This window comes from Tubulanus polymorphus, chromosome 3 (assembly GCF_964204645.1).
Source record: "Tubulanus polymorphus chromosome 3, tnTubPoly1.2, whole genome shotgun sequence".
NCBI classification, from domain to species: Eukaryota; Metazoa; Nemertea; class Palaeonemertea; order Tubulaniformes; family Tubulanidae; genus Tubulanus; species Tubulanus polymorphus.
The window spans coordinates 8,829,940-8,855,196 of record NC_134027.1 but is presented as its reverse complement, the minus strand read 5'-3'; the positions used below and the strand labels follow the sequence as shown (position 1 = coordinate 8,855,196).

The 25,257-nt window shown below is 38.8% G+C and overlaps 2 protein-coding genes and 1 non-coding gene across 3 annotated transcripts; 2 read left to right on the top strand and 1 right to left on the bottom strand.

Annotated features, from left to right (window-relative positions):
- Window positions 1–3,456: 3,456 nt before the first annotated feature.
- On the bottom strand, window positions 3,457–5,741 carry LOC141901457 (F-box/LRR-repeat protein 14-like). Its single transcript, XM_074788697.1, has one exon. The coding sequence runs from the start codon at window positions 5,670–5,672 to the stop codon at window positions 4,524–4,526; it is 1,149 nt and encodes a 382-aa protein (XP_074644798.1). The 5' UTR covers window positions 5,673–5,741; the 3' UTR covers window positions 3,457–4,523.
- A 244-nt stretch (window positions 5,742–5,985) lies between these two features.
- On the top strand, window positions 5,986–6,073 carry Trnay-gua (transfer RNA tyrosine (anticodon GUA)). Its single transcript is given in 2 exon segments — window positions 5,986–6,022; window positions 6,038–6,073. It is a non-coding gene; the product is annotated as a tRNA-Tyr (tRNA).
- Window positions 6,074–8,060: 1,987 nt separating this feature from the next.
- LOC141902005 (protein Wnt-5b-like) lies at window positions 8,061–24,317 on the top strand. Its single transcript, XM_074789630.1, has 4 exons — window positions 8,061–8,420; window positions 13,494–13,741; window positions 17,927–18,219; window positions 22,594–24,317. Exons 1-4 carry the CDS (start codon window positions 8,329–8,331, stop codon window positions 23,053–23,055), a joined length of 1,095 nt encoding a protein of 364 aa, XP_074645731.1. The 5' UTR covers window positions 8,061–8,328; the 3' UTR covers window positions 23,056–24,317.
- Window positions 24,318–25,257: the final 940 nt, after the last annotated feature.

Here is a 25,257-nt window from a genome sequence, read left to right as displayed (position 1 = left end):
AAAGTCGTATTCTTCTCTTTATTGGATATTTCTAAGATGTCTGAACCGTATCTGATCCCGTAAGCTGGCTCACTGCTGCTTTTCGTAGCACCCTCGCCAGTACCTTTTTGACACCGTACGCATAAAAGCCGTTACAAAAATGTTTTATACATTGATAACTATATTATGCATTGATAGAAATTAAGTGTCATGAAATTTAATCAATTACAAAATAAATGCCAATATCCGCAATTGTAATTTTTATTTTGAAGCGCCAGTGACGTAGTACACGACTCGCAGATTATCCCTTAAATGACGCATAATACGTAGTTAACAATAAGAAAAAGGTTTTTACAGCGTCAAAAAATAAGTCGGGTAATTTGTTTATAATCTTGGGTTTTTTGAATATGCATTTTACCGTTTAAAAATACTCAAAAGGATTTATTTGTATATCATATGAATTCGACGATGATAATGAAATAATGATGGTTGCTGTGAGGTTGTTTAACTTCGATTTCTCCCAGCGCAAGTGTGTGGTATTAGCGCCCCCTGCTGGTAGCACGATCATTGAAACATATCCTAAAAATCCAGAGGATCCGCGCTATTGGGAAACGACTTTGTGTATGTGGCTTAGCTGGAAATGCAGAGAAATTGTGTGTAAAAGTGTGACCACGGCCGGTTTAGGCGCGCGCAATTATTCGTGTTGGAAAAACGCCCGATGAAAATGAAATAATGAGGACTTTCTCGACGATAATCTACGTAGATCGATCGGAGAAGGTGAAGCTGAATCTAAAGTGTGATCGTTGAGCCGGGTAATCTACTCGACTGAAAAAAACGACGATACAAACAAAGGATCCATTGCAATTTGAGACGCAAAAAACATAATGAACTCGCGTGCATGGTTCACTAAACGTCGTGTCCCGTAGTTCTTGTTATATTTCGGTGGTTAACCACCTGTGTTTTGTACCCAGATCAAATTGAGTACCAAAGGTTATTCGGTGTTCGGAAATGGTGTGCCAATTCGTGCAGTAGTAATTCGGGCATCCGAAAGGTTCGTAACCAATCTACAGACGGTGAATCAGTCGGGTAAACCCGGTTCACAACTCATGACAGACGATTTTCCTACGAAACACCTACGACTTTTTGTGAAATTGAAGTATAGCTAGTAAAGAAGAGAGGATAATTGGAAAACGGTGCTGCGCGCGCGTTCGTTATACAACGTTTCGGGATCGAATTGAGCCTAATTGTTGCTGGAAACTAACCGAAATTGCCAATGTCTGGATTTTCTGAATCGAATTTTCTGCCGAGAAGGTTAGGCACCGAGCTAACATTCGCGTTTATTTCGTGTTCGGCTGAATCATGGTTTTAGATCGCGCCGGGTATCTCGGAGGGGAGCAACAAGGTGTTATTACATCCAAAATCAATCAAGTTGGTCTTCCGATGGAGGTAGAAAGCGAAACGTGAAAACAACATAGATTTCTCTAATCTGCGCTACATGTAATGTTGTTTTTTTCTATCATTTTGAAGAAAAACAGATCTAACTAACGAAACGGAGATAAATGTTTAATTTCTAATGTAAAGTTTTGAAAAGAATCTTCGCATGTGTCATCATGGATATAATGCCAAGGTAGATTGACCGAATGTAGGTCTCTCAATTTACCAAACTGAAGTTGAAGTGTTTGACTGGCGCATGTAAAATTTCACAATACGTTCGAGCTACTTGACGAAGAAAAATTTGAATTTGTATCGGGCAGGAACATAAAGAGTATATAAAGTGTGCATAACCCGAAAATAAAACTCTCGTTCACGAAAAGTATCTCGGAATTAAAGCATGAAGTGGAATTTATTTCACTGATGAAAGGTAAGAAAATTAAATCAAAGCCAACGTTGGCGTAGACATGTTTTTTTACAAACGGTTTTGAACTCGATGCTCCAGAATGTTAGGGCTACAAAAAGATTGATACCTTGCTTCTCCTTTATGCCGAGCTAAAGACTTGACTCGGCCGGCCGCATCTACCCCGTACAACCATAGCAGACCCGGCAGCTATAGAAATGAAGTGATTACAAATTTAATTGCGATTTACAAAAGACCCGGTCGATTAGGAGAAACAGTGTATCATTTGTTAGCCTTATAAAATGAAGTGGTACCCTTTTCTGAATCGTACATCGGGCGAACTAATTATCATAAGGGAAATGGGGTTGCGAATATATACGTAACTCCATAGAATTCTGTTGAATTAGAGCTGCAATTCGATGATGCAGAGTAACTAAAAATGTTCATTTGCTCAATAAGTAAATGAGGGGCGAATCCAGAAATTTGAGCAGAGGGGATCAAGCGCAGTGTTTTTCCGGATGTAATCTTTTTATATTTCAATAAATAAATGTACCGGTATTCATAAACACTTGTGCATTACCTACAGTACGTAATTTCTGGCAGACGTCGAAACAGCAATCGATAAAAATTTGATTTGGGGTTAGTTTCCTCATTAATATGATTTATCATTATCAGAAAGTTTTCGAACACGATGCGGGGATGGAGGGGTCAAAATCCCCTTTAGCCCGCCGCTGTAAATTCACTGTTTGTACTAGAAACAATGTAACTCCCTCTAGCTTGCCAGATATAATATAGATATGGAAACGCATTCGCCGCCGTTGCATAATTATCGTTTCGCTGTAGAATAATATTTACAGGGCGTTTTATCCTAGCGAGTAACACTCATATGATTATTATTTCACCTTAAGGTTAATTCGTACGCTTGCTCATCAGCCACAATTCCGGGTTAATTGCTGTAATGATACGGCCATTATACGGCATGGCCGACATCTTAACCCGATTTTCATTGATCTTTGAGACGCTGGATAAACAACCCCGAACAGTTTTCATTAAGATACAAGGTGAGAAGTATATTTTATCATTTCACGACTTAACGAAGAATTACAGCGTTGTTTTTTGGGAAGCTTTAAGTTTCGTTTTGCTTTATTCAGAATCGATAGTACGCATCACTAGCTCTGTGGCTTTGCATCTTCTGAAAACTAGCACAGAATGACGTACAAAAAACTTATGCACATATTTTATTTTTATGCGAGGCGCTCGGGGTTATCCGTTCAACTGCACCGATATATACGGTCCCATAACTTGACTTAAATGGTCCTTCGGACTAATTTTTGCTTGGAAACGGTGCTTATCGCTTTTAACTTTCTCAGGAAATCCGTGCATACGTCGGTTAAATAAGTCGATTTGGTGTGAGCGAAGCATCGGGCGATGACTTTAATATTCCATATTTGCAAGGTAAATGTCCGAGGTAAACTAAGTCAGAATTAAATGTCGATGATTTTCTTGAATTCCTAAGGAAGGCGTCGTTCACTGTAGAAATACTAGGGGAAATCGAAAGCTCGATGAAATTGCGCTAAATCCGTTCTTGCTCACCACGAGTCATCCGAGCTGATGAAAAAACTACTGACGCAACAAACAAGATGTATTTTACTATACAAAGTCATATATATATATATACATATATTTGAGCACGTAATTTTTAATTTTTTTTTACTGTCATGTTCTCTCGTTACGGATACAAAAATATTCATCATTCATTTTCTACATTTTCAACTTTTTTTGGCAACAAATACAACTTTCACATACTGAAAAACCAGTATTATCCATATCAAGAGTCTGCATCTCATGTATTTCGTTTTAATTCAAGCACCATTTTTTTATAGTTTGGTTCAATATGTCTGACTGCTATGTATAAGAAGTGTGGTCGAAAAGAAAGTTTTGATCGTACATAAAAATTTCACCGATTCATCTGAAAGATTTAACTTCGGAAGAACACAAGTATCAAATCTTATATTCATTGAAAATGTAAACCTTTAAACAACATACTCGCAACTGAACTGCTAAATGAAACACTTTAAAGAAGACACTACCATTTCTTTAAATACGAAGAGAAATTCAGTAAAATTGATGTGGTTTTTTTTTTCGGTACAGGTATTCAAAAAGCGGATACTTCCACCCCCATTTCATTCGTACATTCAAAAAAAGACAATTACAAAAAATGATCTACGTTTGACGAAGACATATTACATGTACTTCAACCAAAAAGAACAAGTGTCCGTAAAAAAGACTGACCTCTTCAAATTAATCAATAATCTTTGAACAAAAAAAAATTATTGTGAAAATCATAAATGATCCATTTCAACTTTGACAACTATTTGAATCTCTCCATCTGAATCAGCAATCGCAAATCGACTCAAGCGATAACACTATAACTTAATTTGAATGAGTAGAGTTCCGTGGGCAGCTTTTTCATTTCGTGGAAACTTTTACAACCGCACAAAAACAGGTAGGACGAAATACGCCCACCGTACGAACACACAAGGAACATTTCGATATCGCGAATGTTCTCTTATTGTGCTCGCAAATTTGAAAAGGAATCATTGAAACTCGAAATTCAAAAAGAACGAATTCGGCAGTTATTATAGAAAATCAGACATAAAGAACTATTATGATTTTTATACGGATTTGACCTCGATTTCCGGTCAAACGGCTACCGTCTCTTCTGCCATAGTCCGAGATTAAGAGTTTTCAATTTAGGCAACTGCATTATATGTTCGAGGCCGACGGTCGTTATTTTCGTGCAGCCGTACAAGTCGATGCAGCACAAACCGCGCAGATTTTCGGCGATCAGTTTCAACCCTTTATCGCTGACGCGTATACACTGGCCGATGTTTAACGTGACGAGTTCGTGTAGTCCGGTGACTAAACGCTCCAGTCCTTCGTCGCTGATGTTACACGCGCTGAGGCTGACGTTTTTCAAATGGAACAATCCCTGCGACATGTGCACGAGCGACTGGTCGCCGACGCGCTCGCAAAAACTCGCGTCTAACGTCTCGATTTTCGAGCCGCCCTCGGCCAAGTATCCGATTCCGATGTCGCTGATGTTGTCGCAACTGCGGAGGTTAATGTCTTGTAAACTGGACATTTTCGACAAGAACCTTAGCCCCGTATCGGTGACGCTTCCGCAAAAACTAAGATTGATTCCTTTCAAGTGCACTAGTCCGTTGCTAACATGGCTCAACGATAGATCGGTGAGCTTTTGACAATCTTGTAGATCGAGGAATTCTAGCCGCACTAACAGCGTTATCGAGTTTATACCTTGGTCGCCGATGTGTCGGCAACTGCGTAAGTTTAGAACTTTCAGTCGTTTTAAGCCCCACGCGATGTACGACAGTCCGGCGTTCGTGATAAAACTGCAACCGCCGAGCTCGAGTACTTCTAAGTTTGGTAGCGACTGCGACATACGGCTCAGGCTACTGTCAGTCACTTGTTTACATAGACTCAGATTAAGCACTGTTAACGTGGGAATTTCTTTAGTAAATGCGTGCGCCAGTCCGGTGTCCGTGACATTGAAACAGCCGCTCAAATTCAGACTCTCGATATCGGGTATGCCGTTGATTACCTCTTTCAGGCTGCGGCGTAGATTGACGTGACTGAGAATCTGGACACGTCTGATGCCGCGTTTCACCAGGCTCGGGAACAAAGACAGTCTGTTCGTGTTGCAAGACGACGACCGACGAAGATGCAATTTCGACTCGACTCCGCGCCACACTATACGGTGATAGGCCGCGTCGCGCCACTTTCGACAAACCTGCGACACCCGACCCTTGTCTTTGACGTCCAAATAAGTGAAAATCATCACTAAAATCTCCGGGAATAAGCAAGAAATGCTGACACGTTTCTCGTTTCTGCTGCACTCCGTCTCGCCGACCTCCATCTTGTAAACGTACAAATCACGTGACCGTCGGTCGACCGTAGCAATTTTCTCTTCAAGTCAAAACTCAAATACAAACTGGTTAAGGGATAATCAGTCATTGACAAGATTCAAAAAATAAAAGCCCTATTATCATCAACACATGGATTATTAAACACACGGCAGTGTGCGAAGAGTTGCGAATGCATTCACGTGTGTTTACCTTTATATACCAAAGCAATGACGCGATCGGTATGTTCCCTCGATAGCTCAGTTGGTAGAGCGGAGGACTGTAGAGTGCATTAGCTGATATCCTTAGGTCGCTGGTTCAAATCCGGCTCGAGGGAAATTTTTTTTCCGTGGGATCTTTATTTTTATCTACGTCTCTAACCAGTTGGAGAGAATATTATGCTTCAATGTGTGAAAGCTCGTTTGTCTCCGTCGAAATCTAAAAAATTCAAAGCTTTCGATGGTTTTCATTCAGTTAAAAAGTTCATGTTTCATTTTTCGTGCTGAAAATTCATTATCAAATAATGCCTTAAAAGGATTCATGATAATTTCACGAATCCTCGATTTTATTGAATGGCTCTAGTTGCTACTAGAACTTAATAAGTCTAATAAAAGTCACTAATAATCATATTTTAGTCTCAGTCCAGTGTGTCTAACAGTCGATTTCACTTCTCTTCCCCTGTATCCGATAGATGGCGAAGTGTTTGAAGCACCAAAACTTAAGACGACAAAGCGCAAAAAATTTGGATTTCTGAGTTTTTCCGAGCCGAGTTGACTTTTAATGTGATAATCCGTGTGTTAAGACTCCGTTTAGAATTCATCGAAACACAATCGATCAATAATTATCAGGTCTCTCAAAACGCCTGATTATACAGATTATTGTGATTAAGTCGGCAATCATTAATTTGTTATATCTAATTAACTGTCTCGGTACGTATTAACGTATTTATCACGCAGTCATGGATTAATTCAATCACGGATTAACCACTATTTCTACATTCACTCAGACTGAACAATATTTTCTCCATCGACTTAGATTAACGTGTTTGACAGATTTGTTAATGATCTTACTCAGGAGGAGGTTGGTGACAATAATCAGATAACAATTTACCCGTCTCGAACTCTGCCATCATGGCGGGGTATGTCTCCTTGCGGATTATTTGATTAATCTCCTATGCCTTGTTCATTCCGGTGTCATCCACTTATTACGTACGTACACAAAAAACCCTTGATCTTTCTACCCACGCATTCAAAGCACCGTTGGCATAGCTCTTTCAAATATTCCCTGTCCTAGGTAATAACATCGACGACCTTGCATCTTCAAGATAATCTGATATTGAAGATTATTTTGTGAATACTTTCAGAGAAATAAGAGCCAAACACCCCACGAGTTTGCACCGGGGTTGATAAAAAAGATACAAGCCCTACACCCCGCGAGTTCAAACCGGATTGGACAAAAATAGATGCGAGCCCTACACCCAACGAGTTTACACCGGGATGGACACCTGTTTCATAATGTTATATCCTATCGCCAAATATGTTTTTGTCAAAGTAACGGACTCAGAAGCCATATTATGTCTTCTTTTCATAATTATTCCGATATTGTTTGTGTTCACAATCAATGTGACCGGTCTTCACATTCTATTGGACGGTCGAACGAAAACTGTAACAAAAGTGGTTTAATGCAAATATTTATCCGTTTTTACAATTGTGGTTTTGAGTTGGACTTGGAGATAGAAGATAATTAGAACGATTGTCTAAAGAATGTATCGTACAATTAAGGTATTTATTGGGTTGATATAATCTTTTTCGGGCATTTAGCACTCGGGGATAGAATTGAGCATCTGAATAGGTATTTCGTTTGTTGTATCGGGGTGTATGCCTTTTCAAGGAATATTTGGCGCCTCTAGCTATGAATCAATTTATAACGTGAAAACGCAAAAAGCGAGATCAATTCCGAGATCAGTTAACACTGACGCGCATTGAACGGAAAGCAAGGGTAACTAATGAACGCAACTACTGGAAGGGACAGCCTCGAGGAATAGAGAACAATAAGGAGGACCCCCGCTTGAAACACCGGGGCGATTTACAAATTACAGTAAGTTGATTGAGATAGTTGAATTAAATCGCTCGGAAAATGGACCGACCAATCACAGACCGGGTTTGGGTCGAAACTAAAAGCTAGCAGATCAGCACCACTTCAAGCCACGACGCCGCTGCTGGGCAGAACAGTTCGAGGAGTTGTCAGTGTTCAGGACGAACTATATAGCTATATTGCGATTGCGATTGCGGTATATCAAAACTTCATTAAAAAGTAACTGACTACTTAGGCTACGAGTCATCATCGCCTCCACCCGGCTTCGTCATATAAAAGCCGTCGTATGACGGTGACTGGAGCCATATGCGAGCACGAGCTCGACGCAGATCAGTATTAACCGCACCAAATGTCGCAACAATGTTGACTTACCGATGTGCCCGGCGCCGACGAATTTCTTTATCGTAAAAAGAAAAACGAACAGTTTTTTCAGTTTCTTTTCGCTGTTGTTTTTATTCAGTTTATTGTCGCGCTAAGATGAATCGGATATAAGCCAAAATGAAGAAGCGATGGTCAGCGCAGCATTTATTATTCCTGGTCGCTTTTTCGCTCAGGTGGGAATTAACCCTGACGACAGTGGACATGTGGTGGTAAGTATTATTTTAGATTATCTGTTTATTTTTATTTCCAGCAATGGTCCCCTCCTTTTTGGAATGTTATGTTATTTTAGTAGTGTAGGAAGCCGTGGAAATTAGATTGCAGAATAACCACGCTCAAACGTGGTGAATGGGTGATAAGATAAAAACCACTATGTACAAGATAAAAGTATTTGAAAAATTGAGAATTTATCTAATCAAATAATTAAAAGAACTCGACGTTTCGATCTCACCCTAAAGATCATCGTCAGGTGAATCCGTAGAAATTGTATGAAATAAGAAGACATCCCAGGACGTACGTGGCAGTTCATTTCATATACCCTTATTCCAGAATGGCAACTGATGTATACGCACAATTAATGTGTGGTTTAAGTTTTTGTAGTTTGTGTCACAAATTGAAAGACATCCGTTAAAAATTCTGTTATAGAAAATGTCTTGGTGTGAATGAATTTCATTGTCAATCATGGTCTTTTGTGAGACTGTTGACTCACTTCTACACCGATATGGGATTAGAGCCTATTATAACGAAGATATGGCTTCGTGGTCCCCGGTGTTAACATCCCGACGACAAAAAAGTGTTTACAATTTCCTATAGGTCAGTGAACATTGCGAATTGAATCGGAAGCAAACGCAACGTTGCAAGGTGAAGCCATTACGACTGAAAGTCGGTCCCAAATATCCACTCGGCCTTTCCAAAAAGACGCCATATTTATATTGAGAAAGTTGGAATCTTTAGGCTGATTCTAAAAATCAATCCAAGTTTGATCCAAGAAGGTTTTTGATTCCACAGTTTGTTCCTTCCCTGATAACGAGAAAGAAATCGGGCGTGTTTACGTCAGATTCGTGTTAACGTATCGGTACGAAATTCCTATCTCAGTTGGACCTCTACGAGCAGTTATGAGATATTTTGCTGATATGTTGGACCGCCAATAGAAGAAGCAAGCATGATAATATCTAGTAAATCAAAGTTTCAGTGGCAATTATGTTGATGAGATACGAATTGCAGTAATAGTGATTATATCAAAAATAAGACATTGTCAATTCTTGAAACTGCAAATCCCATTAGTAGTCTTAAATTCCTTCGAGCAAGTTTTTCAGAAAATATGGTACAGAAATATACAACTTTGTACTTATCTATCCTGGAACATTCATTTCAAAACATTTCTGAACAGCGAATGGACGATGAAATTATCTATTCGTATCTTGATCCAATGATGATTATCAATTTGTGGTAATTACATAAAGTTTGAATAAAATGCTTATTAGGAACATTTGAAGCTGATACTCAAGGTATTCACGAATGCTTGTATACTTCCGTGCATGATTGACCTCCATGCGGTTATACTATCTGAAAGATTTTTTTCCGAAAATCTTTTATTTTTACGGGGCTCTTCTTCGAAGATAATAAGCATAGAAAAGCTAAACCTAAACTTATTTTTTTGCGTTGTATATAAAAGATTGATTCGATGAATAGCAGTGTTTTGGATCAGTAATTATTGCTCTTTAATACGTTTAAAACGATTATCATCGCTGTACGACGACGAAAGGTGATTTTCGATTGCATTGTCAGATTTTTATTGAGTGTGGATGATGATTAGTCTATAACAGTGCATAACGCAAACGAGCCTATAAAAACCAGTGAGTTGAAAAAACCATTCTCCGATCGAGCCTGCTAGATTCAGTAGGCCGTTTGCAGGATTCATTACGCGTAACTAATTTGAAATGATTGCTCTTTCACCGGGTTTATGGCAAAATGACAAGGCCTGTTCAGACATAGACTCGAAAGTTTTTGACAATGACGATCCTTCTGCTTTTTTCATAACAGTATAAGTTTCATACGTTGTGTCCATAATATCGCTGTTGTCTCGTTTAGCTGAACTAGGTAATGATTAAGAATGTTGGTCATCTTAATCAATAGTTTGATTGATTTGATTGATTTGAACACTTTATTTTTCAAATATAATTTACAGCATAGTGTACAAAGCATAATACAAAATACAGTAAATTAGACCTGGAGGGGCCTGTAGAAACTAAGGAATAGTTTGTATAAAACAGGTCCCTCATCAGGTTTCATCGTAAATGTCGAAAACGAATAGTTTCGAATGGACTTTTAACCGTATTTCTATCTGTCTACATAGACAGAGAATCTGTCTCCGCCATAAGTCTTCTCGGCTGTGACCACTTCCTCAATTGATTGTCCCCGTATTCTTTCCGAATCGTAATTGAAATACGGCTAACATATATCCAGGCCGCAACTGCATTCAGTTTTATATACGGCATATAGAAAGAACAGTTTTGTTATTTTCAACAAACTCTTTTGCGCTTTTGTACACCCTGTCTTGTAACCCGCTGTGCGCGGCAATAGGCGACGTAAAACATTCCCGAACGATTTTCACGAAAGTTGTCCTAAAAGCCACATTGCTTGCGATGATAGATAATGGTTTTCGGACAAAAAAGAGTAACCTTATATAGACACGCATGTGTAAACTCCGGAGAGCCCCCATAATAATACCCTGTACCCCACGCAGATATATACGCAACATCCAACTAGAATTTGAATTCTAGCGGTTGAAAATGACCGCGCGGGATTCGTTATTTTAGTATCAGATGGCAGATGGTTTGCAATGAAATAGCCAAGACGAATTTGATGCATCTATCCGTATTATTTCTTTAATGCAATATTTAGATAGAATATAAAATGTTTATCGCGTATCATAGAAGATGTACCGAACAATATTCACGAAGAACAATAGCACGTAGTAACATTGTCGGCCATATAGATCGAGACAATCTGAATAATGCGGACCATAGACGCGGCTTCCGAAGCCGATGGTTCATTAACCATCTTAATGAACCCGATCTTATTGTTTTCCGTTCTCTGTCAGAATTCTTATTGTAATGCATATGTAATCATTGCAATGCATGCATCATATTTGATTAAGTTAAGTTCCCGTGTATATATATGTTAATAGCAATTTTTGCCAGAAACATGACTTCGCATTCTGATTCAAATTTTTGATTTGAACGTCATTTAAGCAAAATAAACCAGGTCGTACACATCCGAGTATACTAATCTATAGGTTAAATAAAGTCAGGAAAACCTGCATAACTTTTCATCAGCCTATTGCTGAGTTTTTTTAAACTTTCTGACTGTCTGGTCAATCTCTTTATCAATGTTCAAAGAATACTTATTTGATATTTGGAAAAAACCATACAGTGTAACATCTGATTTGGCCCAATGATGACGATTATTTCGTAGGCGACATCTGGAAGCTGGGCAGCCGCCGCAGCCTGCGGATACGCACGGAGAGAGAGAATACACGGTTCAAGTTTCAGTTAGAAAACACGATCTAGGCGTATCGAAACATCGGGTTGGGAGCCAGGAATAATAAATGTCGAAGTGATAGCATAGTCAACATATTCAAGATGACTGCACACATACTTTGGGGATATGATACACGTTTAAGTAGTCGAAAATAGCTACGTTATAAGAGCCTCAAATGACACACTATACGGCTATTGTCAATGTACAAATTGAGTTCAGCCAGTCCGTTTTTCGCTTTTGAATGTATGAAAAAAATTTAAAAGTGCACTAGAGCAGTTTTGAGTTAACTATTGTGTATACGTGTATACGCGACTCGGCCGATTATTCGTCAGATTAAAATCGGTTAAGAGGTAATTTTGCTGTTACTTTTCCTGCTCGTGAAACTAACATATAAATACGGTGGTCCGGTTTGCCGGTGTTATCGCGTTATACGGAGGAAATCAAACTTTTAGATCCGTTGTCTGTTGAAGCCGGAAGTGGTTGCGCATTGGACGCCATTGGTGAAATGGGGCTCGATAAGGCATTCAAAATGTCTAAAACACCCCGGTATTTAAGTTATTTCATTCGCAACTGTTACTAAGTGAAATCAAAGTAAAATAACCGACAAAACTTCGACTTGAGATCCATCTCAAATTCAAACGAATCTGCCATTAACACCAAAACTTAAAAATTCGATATTCCTGTGTCCGAAGTCTCGTGAATATCTGTTATTTGTCAGCGTATTATCTCTTTACTAGGTATCTGAAGATATCTATCTCGTTTCGATAACTCGTTATTTTCCCTCGTTTCTCTCTTGCGCGCTCGGAAATATCATATGCAAAGGAAAGCAAAGTTTGTGCAAACGATCGAGATTGATATGTTTTCCCCGATCCCCTGTGAGGTGTTTTACCATCAACAGGTGAAGATGTATACCTCGGCGCAGTCATCCATACCGGCAGATAAAAACACCCGCCCCGGGGATTCACTGGTTCTAACACACACACGCACACACGAACACTATGGGATTCGAACATTTTTCATTCTACACTGCCTCAGCTCCTCCTAAGCATGTCTATAGGTAAAGATACTATAGCCTTAAGATGAATCTTTTGATTCAGAAACTCAGTGGAACCAAATCTAGAATCAAGTACGTGCCCTTCGATGTATGCAAAAAACTTAATACCAGGACCAGGTCCGGCAATACGAACTTAAGAACAAATTCAACGATAAAATCCGTAGGAATGATCCTTCACCATTTTTGTTTCTCTATTTGAAAATGAGTATTTAGCCAAATGCCATTTTGTCCAAAAGTCGAAATATATGTTATGTAAATGTTAGGAACCCAACTATGGATTCGTAATACGCAACCATTTGTCCGTGAAAAAGGTTTTTTTGACAACTCCGTGTGAAATCTAAGTGGAAATCAAACCGGAACCGGAACTATTCTCAGTGCCAATACCTCCATCTGAAAAATTTGAATGATTTCGACATTTTCGGTGAAAAACGATCCTTGACATAAAAATGATGTCAGCAGGACCATGTTCGTTACTAATCACACATATTATGATCTAACCTGTTCTTTGAAATCTTAACTGACTATATATGATATACATAAGATTTTACCTCGCAAGTTTCGTAAGTGTAGCTATTTTGAAAATAATGATTACGTTTTTGAGTTCTGTAGGTGTCAAGTCCACTACATTGCATGTCTACTTTAATACATAAACGTTAACAATGTTTTTCGCAATATCTATTTCTTGTAGGAATATCGGGTTAAAGGGAATTTGGAGAAACCCAAGCATTTATATCGTAGGCGCGCAGCCGATTTGTCACCAGTTACAAGGACTATCTCCCGGTCAACGGAAACTGTGTATGTTATATCAGGATCATATGCCCAGTATTAGTCGTGGAGCCCACCTTGGTATTCAAGAATGTCAATGGCAGTTTCGCACCAGACGATGGAATTGTACATCGATCGACGGAGGAGCATTTGGACAGATTGTCACAATACGTAAGTAAAACAGTATGCACCGATAGGAGTTTGTAAAACTTCTAGATCATCAATAGCCATCTCATCTTCAAGGTGATTACAGCAGCGCCTTGAGTGTTAACAAGAAAACTGTTTCGAAAGTTTATTGACGCCTTGAAAAAAAACCTCATAAATTGCGTAGTATTGGTGAAAAAGAAATAATATATGTTAAGGGTCAATAATTAATTTATTTTGGATTTGAGTATATCGATGATTGAATTGAATTGAATTGACCGACAAACAGCCGTCTAGCTCTGATGTATTGATGACGTGCACATCCTCTCAAAAGTAATTAACGAAATTGATAAAAATTAAAGTAAGAGTTATCATATGTATTGAATTACAAAATAAACGCCAAAATTCACAATTATAATTGTTATTTTGAAACGCCAATATTGATGACTTAGTGCACATCGGCTAACACAGAAGCCCTTAAATAATGCATTTATATTAATCTATATAAACATTATTGTAACGGTTTTTACGTCGTGCAAAAATGCTAGGTGTTAAACATGAATCTTAGATAATTCCCGAATGGGAATCGACCTTGATTTATTAAGCAGCGCCACACGCGCTAGCAATCTCGATAAAATAACACATTTTAGAATATTCTAACGGCATATGTATATAATATTGTCGAAATGAGCAACCATATATAATACATAGAACATAATAACTAACATGTAATGAGTGATTGTAATTGTTTACCAGGCGCCTGAATGTTTTGCCTTTTTGTCATTATGTTAATGCGGTTGACACGATCGACGCGCTATACCACATTACGACTGACTCGCGGCCACAATCAACCGTCGACGCTTATCTTATAAATAAAGTTATTCGGTCGTAATTTGTTATTTTCCCCGTTGTGGACGATGATTTATGGGTAAATGTCACTCTTTAGCCGAATTATAGCCGCAGCGTTAAATTATGACGCGGGTTATAGAGAGAGGCTGAGGTGGCGAAATTCACACGAAAAAAAGGTAAAATGCCTCGTCAGTATTCAGCGAAACCAACTTTAGTTTTGATTTATCTGCGATTTCGCTGCCATTCCTTCTGCGTAATGAGCAATTTCCAGCCATTCCCTTACGCGACATATATGCAATCGTCTGGGATACCGAAATGAATAAAATCTAGCACTTTTAAGCAGCTATTCAATGCATGTGCTACGCCTTGAAGAATAGACACATATATCGCATAATATTGTCGACAATGAATAATACATGTATAAATTATCTAATATTAAGGATCGGTTAAGTTATTTTGGATTGAATATATCGATGATTGAATTGAATTGCCCGGCAACCAGTCTAGCCCCAATATATTGATGCGCACATCCAATCTCACAAATGATGATCAAAATTTATCAAGAATAAAAAACAGTTATGAAATAAACGCCAAAATTCACAGTTGTAATTATTATTTCGAAATGCAAATATTGATGACGTAGTGCACATCGACTCACATAGAACCCCTTTATAACGCATACTATAAGGTATCTATGTATATAAACATTATTGCAACGGAGTCAAAAATAAGTCTCATAATTCTCGTAAAATAAGGGATCCCTGGCTCGGTTTCATCGATAAAGAATCTTTTAAGTATATTGAAAAAATGTCGCCAGAAAATATTATACCCTAAAAAGAATACCCTACAATTCTTGTGTATAAAAAGCTTACATCCCGTTCCAGTTGCAGTAACTCATCCTCAGAGAGCGTGGAGTAATTTCTTCTCAGAAGATGAGTTTCATGCGCTGATACGCTTCATATATTCCGATAATTAACTGATTCGTCACAGTCTCGCACCTGTCTAAGAAGTGTATTGCGCCCCAGAGGTTTAGCGTACCATCCTAGCTTTTTACGTTTACCTACGCTATTCGTGAGTCGGTTCGTAAACATTATACCGTCTCGTGAAAAAATTTCGGCGCCCATGCATTCAGTCGTTCTCGGCTGCTGCAATCACCCGAATTCCAGAGGATTCTTCCCTATTAACCGAAACCCTTCCTCAAAACATGGCCCGTGTAACGATGTATAAAGGTGACGATATATACTTTTAGTCCTAGAAATAAGCCTGTCGAACATTTCATTACCCGCTTAATCTGGTTCAGCTTAACCCGAATTTTGGTCTAATTCGGACACCATTTACAGTCCAATCTAGATTTCCCGGATGAATTTTGTTGGTCCCAAATGATCCCTGTAGTATATAGATTTGATGAGAGCTCGGGGCTAATTTGAAGGGTAAGTGGTGAAATCTCTTTGCTACAGCGCTATGCGGTTTGTGTGTGTGGTATTTTTATCAGTGTGGACCCCGTCGATAAAATCGACGTAAAAACTATTCCTTCCCGATAACGCTTATAAAACAGAGCTCCGACTAAAATATTCGGCGTAACGAAGTAGGAGATGGGAAGGGAAATATCTCTTTTCGTTTTTTGTTTGTTTAGCATATAATGTGATTGATGAAAACGAAATAGACACAACTATTGTTACTATCAGTTCAAATTTCCACATTCTGACAACTTGTATAAAGCGAGGTGAGAGCGAGTTAATTGGCAAAATATCTTTTGAAACAACATAACGTCAAAATGAAAGACCGCGCTTCTCAACAAAAAATGGGCGAAGTTTATTTAAGACTGAAACCCGATAGTTTTTATGTTATCCTTCTAGTAAACTGTGTATAACATTGTTTACGAACAATGAAAACTAGCCTAAAGGCTAAGTTAAGCGAAGAAGGAGAATCATCTACGCACCCACCCACATACCAACCAAAAATTATCTAACAATTTTAGACATTTTGCTCTCCCCATACTGTGAGGCATACAGACCCAGGTCCTATACTGTGTTAAAATACAATGACACTCAATTTCCACCAAGTGTTTTTAAGTTTTACTTAAACAAACTTTTCGTTTTGATCTTGAAATAGGGATTGTCCCTGTTATTCATTTGGTTGGTAAATTTCGTCTGATTTTTTGATAGAGTGTCCCTCACAGACCCACCACACCTGCCGGGAGTGAAATAGGGGGTTTGATTTTGAAATGGGAAATCGAAGTACAGATATAGTTGTGTGATCGGCGGTCGAGTTAACAGAAATTTTTTTAAATCGGGAAAATTCACTTCCGGTTCATTCAAACAATCTTCCATTCAGTCTGAACCGGTAAGCGTTTTAACGTGGTGTCAACACCAAATTTCCTACGCACAACAGAAAATATATCTCCAAGATTAAATACATGTATATAGGTACGTATTTGTACACCGTCGGTATTGTCTAACGGAATGAAACTCCATATTAAGAGCTACTAATGAAAAATATGCAGGAATTTACGTCAATCAACCAGCAGGCCGAGCAGTCCTGTTGAGAGCAATTGAATACGGCATTATAGAATCTGATTGGAATAGCATTCTCTCGACTGTTTGACGTCTTTCGAATGCTCAGTTGCGCGATTATTTGTTGAAGTTCAAAAAGTTATTTGTCGCAACTAGTACCGATGGGCTGTTTTGTTGCAAAAGCACGATATCGACATTGTTAAGGCGCGACCTGATCTCTGCGAAGATCGCGGGTTACCCGCCCTAACGCCGCCCTAAATAAGCAACCCCGCGAGCAGAAAAATCTATACTCGTTGATAATCAAAGCTTTTGAAAACTCCCTCAATTCAGTATGGTGTCGATCTTTTCACCTTGGCAAATACAACAGTGTGATGTACGTACTAAGATATTTCACAAGTAATCAATCAAGAGCTCTATTATTGATGAATACGCGGTATATCGAATTCATCGACTGTTTCGCGGATTGGTTTGCTAGTTGATTTGATCAAGGACCCTAAAACGATGAATTTTAGAGTCCATGATTTGATCAGAAGATTGAGAAGTTAGCCCTGCAGGGGTTTCTGTCTTCATTATAAAGTGTACCTTTAATCAGAGGTGTAATGGCCGGAGATGCGCCAAAGATTGTGGTGGTTGAACCACACGACAACCGGATCATAACGAGTGATTTCATTGTTTTTAAGCCCTTTTGTATTTCCAAATCTTGATATCACATCAGTATTATTCAGTGAGGTAATCTTTCTTTCATTCGTGTGTTTTTTTATATCAACGCCAATTTAGATTCCGATACGAAAATGTGAATACGATACAAATATCTTAAGAAAACTTAAACTTATTTCATTTCCATTTTCAGCAAGTCGGGAGGCCGCGTTCACGAACGCGATATCAGCGGCGGGCGTCGTACACTCAGTGTCAAGGTCGTGTCGTGACGGTGAACTGTCACGGTGTGGATGTAGCCGGGCGATGAGACCGCAGCACTTACATCGGGACTGGATATGGGGTGGGTGTGGGGACAATATACAATACGGATTTAGATTCGCTCAAGGATTTGTGGATATACGCGAACGCGAAAAGAACCATCCACGTCATTCCAGAGGGTTAGCCAGGGTGCTCATGAACTATCACAATAACGAAGCCGGGCGAAGGGTAAGTTCGACGTAATTAAGAAAATAGTTTTTTTCATTCGATAATCCTTTTAATTTCTTTACTTCGACAAAATATACGAATTCAAAATAACTACATACGTACATGCATGAATATGAAGAGCTTGCCGCTTACTGGGTTAAAAAATGTTGAAATGCATTTTTTATAATCTTAGACAAAAAAACTGGTGCAAGTCGTGTTTTAAAGGGCACCGAGTCCAGTTTCGGGGAAGGGGTTAAGTGGGTATCTAGGGCGCACACTCCGATCACGTGACATCGCGTATAAATTACTGCACGATAGGTGACATCTATTTAGATACTTAAATATACTTAAATATCACGGTCAAAAACGACAAATCAATTGAAACGGTAAAATATACTTGCACCCGATTCTCCCTCTCATATTAGTAGTTCAAGTGTAAACCATCCAAGCTCTTCGGTGGTTCTTCACTATCTGATACGCGCACTCGACAGTTAGTGCGTTTTAAACCCGATCTTCATTCATTAGTATAATTAATGATTGCTGCGCGACGTGACTCCGCGACTGAAACCGCAGCAGACGGCTTTCTAACATAAATTATTTCCCTATTATTTCCCTATAACTGTACTTCGATGCAAAGTTGTTTCCACGTAGACATTAGCTTCGGTAAATCAGGATCAGTTCGTTGAGAAATCTTAGAATTATCCAACTATAAGTGATGATAAAAATACTGGGGACACGGTTGAAATTGAAGGCTTTGAGCCACGGTAGCGGGATTATGAAAAAAGTGACGCCCTTCGCTCAACAAACATCAAATTTCACTCATTTTTTAAGGTCAGGGATTTTTCTGACACACCGGAGAATGGAAATTCAAAAGTTCACCAAAAATTGCGGAGATTACTCTGATAACAGTGAAAATTATACACTGACAATTTTATTTAAGTTTATGTTCTTATGTTAAAACATATATCAAACACTAAAGTATCTGATTATGATAATGAAAATAAAATGCACTTTTGGAAAATCTAAAATCTACGGATAAAGAATACAGTATTTTTTGAAAAGGCTCCACATTCCTGTGTTTAACTATGGAGGATTCATTCAATAACTGGCTTCTCCCGACTGAATGTAAAATATTCTGGGTTTCGTGACTCTTACACACTTTACCCCAGATAACGAACCCTTGAAAATTCAAGCACACCATAAGTGTCATGTTTCGTCTACCTTAATTTCGTGTCGAGTCACCGTCAGATTTTCCCTCGGTTTATCTCACAGCTAGCATCTGTTGTCATGGGAGGCCGTCTCTTCGGCGATAAACCATCGTTACCGTAATGAACAAAAGCCATTTACCTGCCCGAGGCCATGAGCTTAAAATGTTTGGTTTACCAATCAAGACGTTTCTGAGTTTCACGAGGCGAGGCGAGAACTTGATTGAATCAACCTAAGTTGGCGCATCGGGATGATTGCTCGCTGTTCGTTAGAATATTCATATATTTATTTAACAAAGTTCAAAAAGTCATTCTTCCCAATCAGTCTCGAAGGCTATGTGTCGGGAGGTGATTCGAGTCCATATTCTGGGAAGGGCTTGCGGATTCTCGAAGGCTGCAAGTTGGAATATGATTCAATTCCTTCGTTAGAGAAAATCGTGTTTGATAACGTTTGCGTGAAGTTCCATATTTACCCAAAACCTATTTATCCAGGCTAGGTGGTGATTCTTCTAATATTGATAAGCGAATTATTGCATTTGTTTGGCCTATGATGGGATTTTCAGTCACCGAAATTGCGAAAAAGCGAGTCACTGTCTCGTGGGAAGAGCCATCAATCTTACTACCAGGTGAAAGTGATCCAGTCACAGTTACCGGTAGAGTCACGGGATTAATGGCTTTGCCAGCTCATCTTCTGCTGTCCACGAGTCAATAATTGTTTTCTCTTCACTGAAAAAAATGAATAGGTGACAAATATCAATGAAGTCTCTATGGAATTGTAGATAACTTCAGATGGTCAATGGAATGAATTTGATCATACATTTAAAGAAACGAACTAGATGTGAGAAGATCCTCAAAGACTATAGTCGTAATATCATAAATGGTCGTGGGGAAGCTTTAGATTTTCCAGAGAATCCTTTTTGAATACGTAAGGTTAATTCTTTCGATTCGTTCGGACGACACTATCTCGGACGAAGACTCGGGATGGGTCCCATGCTGATACATCGCATTGTAATATGCACAAGCACTATGGGATAATCTCGACCATATAGAAAATGGCTCGCAGCAGTCGCGGGGACCAATTGTCTTCAGACAAATGAGCAATAATAAATACGGAGCTATACATACGTATATATGTAGCCTATATTTAATGAGCAACTACGCGAACCCATATTAATAACAGTCGGTTGGTTTTCACCGTGGGAAGCGCGTGTTTTTATTGTACCGGACGATTTACTCGTAATTTGACTTTAAACGATAATCCAAGTGAACAAATTATTCCACATCGGTCAAACGGACGTTTCATAAGTTTATGCCATTTGTGATTATGGCCATGTCGTTTTGCTAAGCAAATTCGTTGTCGATGTAATATTTTGCGCACCTAAAAGGAATTCTTAGACCCACACCATCTCGTTACTTTCTTTATTCGAGTACATCATCAACGAACGGTTGATAAAACATAGTAAATGTATTCGTTCATTCTACACGTATTTTGTTTTCGTATTCTGTACAACCGCCAGATTACATCAAATTGTCAATCGCTACGTTGTAATGGCTTTAAGAAAAAACCAAATATTAATCACACGAATATTGATATTTACCAAGGATCTTTAACAAGTCTTTTTGTCAATGAATGTCAATACCATCGCTCTGCCAGAAACTGATTAAATATGAAACCTAGCAGAGGATGTAATGGTACAGTCCTATCATTATTCCATGAATGCCCACTTGGAAAAATGCACACAAAGCGAAAATGTAACAATTACTAATTAGGATATATATATATGTATGAATTGGATGATAATTCTACTTCGTGGTACAAAGTATGATGTATATTTCGCATGCCACACGCATTTGGAGGGGATATTTCAAATAACAATAATACTTGATATTTCGAATAAATATAGGTTCCATGACAAATATAATGGAGGACTCTCTCCTCGCGTCTCTATTAGTAATTTGAGTGCACGGTTAAGTGTATTTTTATCGATGTTATTCAACTTTCTATTAATACATAACGTTTTGTATCAATATACACGATGTTTCGACGTATCGGGAGATCGAGGGAAAGGGTTCATCGCGTCCTGGCTCCGGGCATGCGAAATTGTGTCATTGCGTGCTTTATCGATGCGTCGAAACACGAAAAAAATGACGATCGAATCGAATGTCATTGTTTTGTTTGTGTTCTGGCAGCGAAAATGCCGATCGCGCTCAATATTGGCACTCTCGTTCACCAGCTAAAAGGGCATTTACGTGAACGAACATCGATTTCGGTTTTCGTTTTTCAAAGAAGATGTTTAGTTCGTCGAGTGCGCCTAGCTTACGGGCATCGCTAGATAAAAACCTGAAATATTTGACGACGCAAACAAAATTCGCGCGTGAACTCGTTATCTCAAATTGAAATAAATCGATAATAATAAAAATATTTTCACAGCTGGACTCAGTTCCACAGCTCTGAGTTAAATTTAACTCTTGAGTTAAATCATTGAAAATGAACTGATTTTTGCTTTAAGTTAACTTAAAGGGGTTGTAAAGAGTTGTGGGAAAAGTTGTGGAGTGAAGATTTGAATCTGATTTGACATTTGAAAATGAACTTATTTTATCTGGGAGTTAACTCAAACTCGAAACTGTGGAACCGGGCTCAGGAGAATAACATTTAATCTAGGACTAGGATGTAGAGGGTTAACAAACATGCCCCATGTTCGTCGTTTTGTTACTCGTCCGCGTTGTGAACGCGATTTTTACGTGACCAAAACACCTTTCACGAGAACATTACCGAAAACATAACTGCTTAATCGGTGTGAACACAATCAAAAACATTTCCGACAATGGCTCTTTAAAAGGCTAACTGACAATATTTTGTGTTCATTTTTCTCCAAAGCCGCGCAATAAATACAAAACATGACAGATGATCTGCGCTTTGTCACCGATGACCCAAAAGTCTAATCGACTGCGAGAAATAGTTTCAAAGTCGTTCGACTATTAAGATGTGATTTTCAAAGTAATATGTTCGGGCGATTTCACCCTATGTGTCGGGTTTAATTGATAAAAGACGCAGTTTTCTCGGCAAATATCCAAATATGTGAATTTGCATTTAAATACATCACCACAGTTGTCAATTGATTTCAAGACATCTGGTACATTTAAGTTTGCCTGAACTAAAAACTTAAATTTCGTCAATTCTATTTTTCAGGCTGTCTACAATTACGCAAAAATCGCCTGTAAATGCCACGGAGTGTCGGGCAGTTGTAGTCTAAAAACTTGTTGGCAAAGTTTGCCCTCGTTTCGCGAGGTAGGCCACCGGCTGAAGGAGAAATACGACGGTGCGACCGAAGTGAAATTCAATCGGAGGGGTACGAAACTCGCTCGTACTAACAGCAATTTCAAGAAAATATCAAAAGAAGACCTGGTCTACTTGGACCAGTCGCCGGACTATTGCGAGCACAACCCGGACACCGGTTCGCTCGGGACTCGGGGTCGGCGTTGCAATCGGACTTCGCAAGGGCTAGACGGTTGCAATTTAATGTGTTGCGGCCGCGGTTACGATACGTTCAAGCAGAAGATCGAAGAGCGTTGCGAATGCAAGTTTCACTGGTGTTGCGTCGTCAAGTGTAAAACGTGTTCGTACATACAGGACGTGCATACGTGTAAATAACATAAACGTTAGCCGCGCGTTGTGTTGCGCAGAGGCGCCGTCTATAAACGACTCTGTGAACTGTGTCGAGGTGTTGTGGTACAGACGTTACTACAATTCCTGGAAATTTGGAATTTTCGAAAGTATTTTTACATCATTGTTCTGCTATTGGCCCCCATAACGCGGAGACTCTAACAAACGATATTGTTTTATCTATCTCGAACTGAGAAGGTTTCGGGGCGCGTGGCGAGGATACATTTACAAAATATAAATAAATGTAATACGTTAAGTCAATGATGTAAATTTAAATTATTTGTATAGATGTGTAAATATACCTAGAACGATGTAATTAATAATATAGTTGTCGGTAAACTGTAGTTGAATAGACGAAATAATTCTCCAATGAAACCATACCCTATCGACGGGCTGGAAAGATATTTTCATGTAACTGTAAGTTGAAATATATATATGCCAGGGGCGGATCCAATGGAGGGTGCAGGGGTGCGCACCCCCTCGGTCGAGTTGCCCTGAAATTTTACAGGAAAATGAAAACTGATGAACTGATAGCAACAAGTTTAAACTAATAAGCTTGTTATCTGTATTTTCAAACTTCGTTTTCCGATTTTCCCTTTTAATCATATGATATGATGCCCTATTTTGGGGTGCAGTGCACCCCTCTCCGAACCGGACTCCTCCGCTCCTGATGACTGTAAAAAGTGGACATACATGTGCAATTATTTTAGCCAACGTAAGAGGGAAACTACATGTAAGTAAAAGTTAATTATAAGATCAAGTCACTTGATCGCAAGATGAGCTTAGTAGAACTAAACATTGTATTCAGTATCTGAAAAGCTTAATGAAGTTTGCGTTATAGGTTTGTCAAGTCATTCAAATGCAAAGTCTGAATTTAACATTGAAAGTGTCGCAAACTGGTCGCAAATTTGTTGATTTGTGGCGATCGGGAATCTCATCACTCTATCGTTTCTGGAATGGTAATTTTCCTTTCGCCAATTTCAATATAAGCAAGTTTGTTGCAGGAAGATATTGAATGTGTCTATCTGCCGAATGAAAATAAAAGTTTATTAAATGCACCTATCTTATTCTATTCGAGTATCAATACATGTAAACCTCTCGATGATCAAAGTACGCAGTATGTTTTCGTGTATTTCACCTCAGATGCCCAGAAGAATCAATCCCGCCGCCCCAACTTTCTTTTTTTCTATCATGGGCTTGGAGTACAATGTGTTATCAATATCTATTAAGTGTGGGCTTCTGTTCTTGATGTTGCGTAATTAATTGGAAACGTCGACCGTCAATAAAGCTTTTTTTTATCTTAAAATGTCAGCGTTCTTCTTCCTTTTTCTGTTACTACCGTTAGAAATGGGCAAATAGTACAACCGACAAATCCATCCCTTTAGATATGCATGTTAGGTGCATACAAGTGGATGGAATATAAGCGCGGTTGTTATCTACGTTACGAAACTGTTCTCCTTCGTCATCACTAAGCTGTTCATCTTATCTTCACACAAAATTTCAATGTAAACATCTTTTGAGGATTTTACGTCGGATTTCATGTTTAATTTCACAGCCTTCTCTGCATCCAAGGAGCTTGTCGGGCTTATCAGCTTGCCAGTCTCAGTCTGAGAGCCGACGCAATGCGACAAACAGTAATTTTTTCCTCTCTTAAGCCTTCTTAATCTGTGTTAATTTATTTTACTGCGCCTATTAAAAATCTCGAGACAAAAACGAAATTATTCTTCTGACTTCCAAACGTCTATTCTTTTCCTTAACTGGGACTTCGCTTAGCTCGGACCATTTGTGCCGGCCCTAGTATGACGAGGTTTAGTGTACTTTACATATGCAAAAACATTTTGGCCCCTGAAATACCTTCAGATATACCATAAGAACATAAAAAAATTGATACATTGTTTCTTCTTAGCTTTGAAAGTGACCCAGCCTGCTGCCTTTCTACCCTGCTCATTTTTTTAAAATCATGATCAACCGGACAAGACCCGATAGAAATGAACTGATTACAAATTTTGTAGCATGTTACAAAATGATCCAGCCAATAACGAGAAACTATGAATCATCCTTTTTAGCCTAATATAAATTCCTGACTTTTCCTGAGGTCCTCAATGAATGATAAATGCTCCCAATGGATTCCAGAAGTTATCTATGGCGGGAACTTCTACATTGACTAAATCAAATTTCAATGCATTCTCA

What these genes read in the sequence shown, in the direction of transcription:
- LOC141901457 (XM_074788697.1), bottom strand. Translation starts at nt 5,672, where the DNA reads ATGATTTTCACTTATTTGGACGTCAAAGACAAGGGTCGGGTGTCGCAG.
- LOC141902005 (XM_074789630.1), top strand. Translation starts at nt 8,329, where the DNA reads ATGAAGAAGCGATGGTCAGCGCAGCATTTATTATTCCTGGTCGCTTTT. An exon ending in ACGACAGTGGACATGTGGTG is followed by an intron (nt 8,421 to 13,493) that starts GTAAGTATTATT and finishes TATTTCTTGTAG; the next exon opens with GAATATCGGGTTAAAGGGAA. An exon ending in ATAACGAAGCCGGGCGAAGG is followed by an intron (nt 18,220 to 22,593) that starts GTAAGTTCGACG and finishes TCTATTTTTCAG; the next exon opens with GCTGTCTACAATTACGCAAA.